General features: G+C 44.1%; 1 protein-coding gene across 1 annotated transcript in view; it reads right to left on the minus strand.

Moving 5' to 3' along the window:
- The window catches only part of LOC118336833 (T-box transcription factor TBX6-like), a 4482-nt gene extending 3186 nt beyond the window's left edge, over nucleotides 1-1296 (minus strand). The window contains 1 exon segment of the mRNA XM_035673581.1: nucleotides 1-1296. This exon segment is cut by the window's left edge and continues 14 nt beyond it. Coding sequence (XP_035529474.1) covers nucleotides 1-628 — 628 coding nt within the window. The 5' untranslated portion in view covers nucleotides 629-1296.
- Between the last annotated feature and the right edge of the window lie 106 nt (nucleotides 1297-1402).

Consider the following 1402-nt stretch of genomic DNA (forward strand, 5'->3'; position numbering starts at 1 on the left):
TGAGCTTCAGTTTGTAAAAGGACACTGGATTCTGCATCCAGTGCTGACCTGTTGATGGAGACTCTGGATGAGCGAATGGTCGACTCTTCACATGACATTCTGCCTTTGCAGCAACTTGCCAGTTCTTGCCGGTCCATTTGTAACGACTGTTGTCTAAAGGTTGAATGTCCATGATCAAAGAGTACTTCCTCGATGGCTGCAAACCGGAGATTCGGAAGCGGCAGTAGGGAAACATCCTGCTGCCTTGTTTAGTCAAAATCATTTCTGTATTGCATTTGAAAAACTCGTTCCACATGCCGTTGTTGTCCAGTGTCACTCTGATGCCTTTGCAGATGCTATCAGGTGACAGGTTGTCCGACGGAGGGTTTGAACTGGCAGGATGTTTCACAGTAGGAAGTCCACCAGAAGTCCTCATGGCTTCCTTTGGTGGATCCATGTTGGGTTTACCCACCATATCCGCCTCTATATTGGTTACACGGGCGCTTTGTTCCATCCCACCTTCACTTGCCTTCCCTGGTTTCCGAACAACGAAGCGTGTGGGGGGTTGGTCCCCAGCAGGTGGTGCTGCAGGGGTGGTTGCCCCGTCCTGATGGGACACCATTCCTTTGTGCCTCTTCGTAGAAGCCATGAACAGTTTCCAGACATCTAAAAGGCAGGCGGATCCCGCTTTTTATACATCTGTACAACGGTTCAAAAAGAGCATCCTGAAAAACAAAAACCATAATCATTTCAGAAAATGTCAGACATTTCTTCATAACGCCCATTCTGGTAGTAATTTCATGTAGTTTCTCACAAAGATAACATCAAGCTTCTTCAACACAGAACAACAGGATAACTGATCCATACCACAGATATCCTCAACATGAACTGGTTGATATGCAGTTTACCCAAATGTTTGGTATGCTGAGTGCATCTGAGCTGTGAAACAGATCTGGCATAAATTAATTTGTAGTAATGCGTAAGAGTTCGACAGAACAAGAGACCACACACAACTAGCCACCATTGCTACACCAAAGCTACAAACTATAGCTGACATATTCCCCCAAAATGTAACGCCTCATAAAGTCAGCAAAAACTGTGATTGGTCGGCCTGCTCACTTTGTTTTCTCCTGCGAGTTTCTGACACCAATAAAGATCGTTAAGAGTGACGACAACATGAAGCAAGGTAAAGAACATCCAACAAAACCATGCAAAATGTAAACATGACTACTTTCTTACTGATTGCTTAGCAATAAGTCTTTATTCAGTAAAGCTGAGTTCAAACTACTTTAGTTCGACATTTGAACACAGATCTGAGGCAAATGTTTGTTCAAAGATGCAATCAGCTTGCAGACAGCAGAAATATCTCTATAAGGATCAATATCTGCTGGTGTCGAGGAGCAACGAGCTACAGCCAATAAGA

The sequence above is a fragment of the Morone saxatilis genome, unplaced genomic scaffold, assembly GCF_004916995.1.
Source record: "Morone saxatilis isolate NCDOM2014 unplaced genomic scaffold, NCSU_SB_2.0 Contig3, whole genome shotgun sequence".
In the NCBI taxonomy this organism is placed as follows: domain Eukaryota; kingdom Metazoa; phylum Chordata; class Actinopteri; family Moronidae; genus Morone; species Morone saxatilis.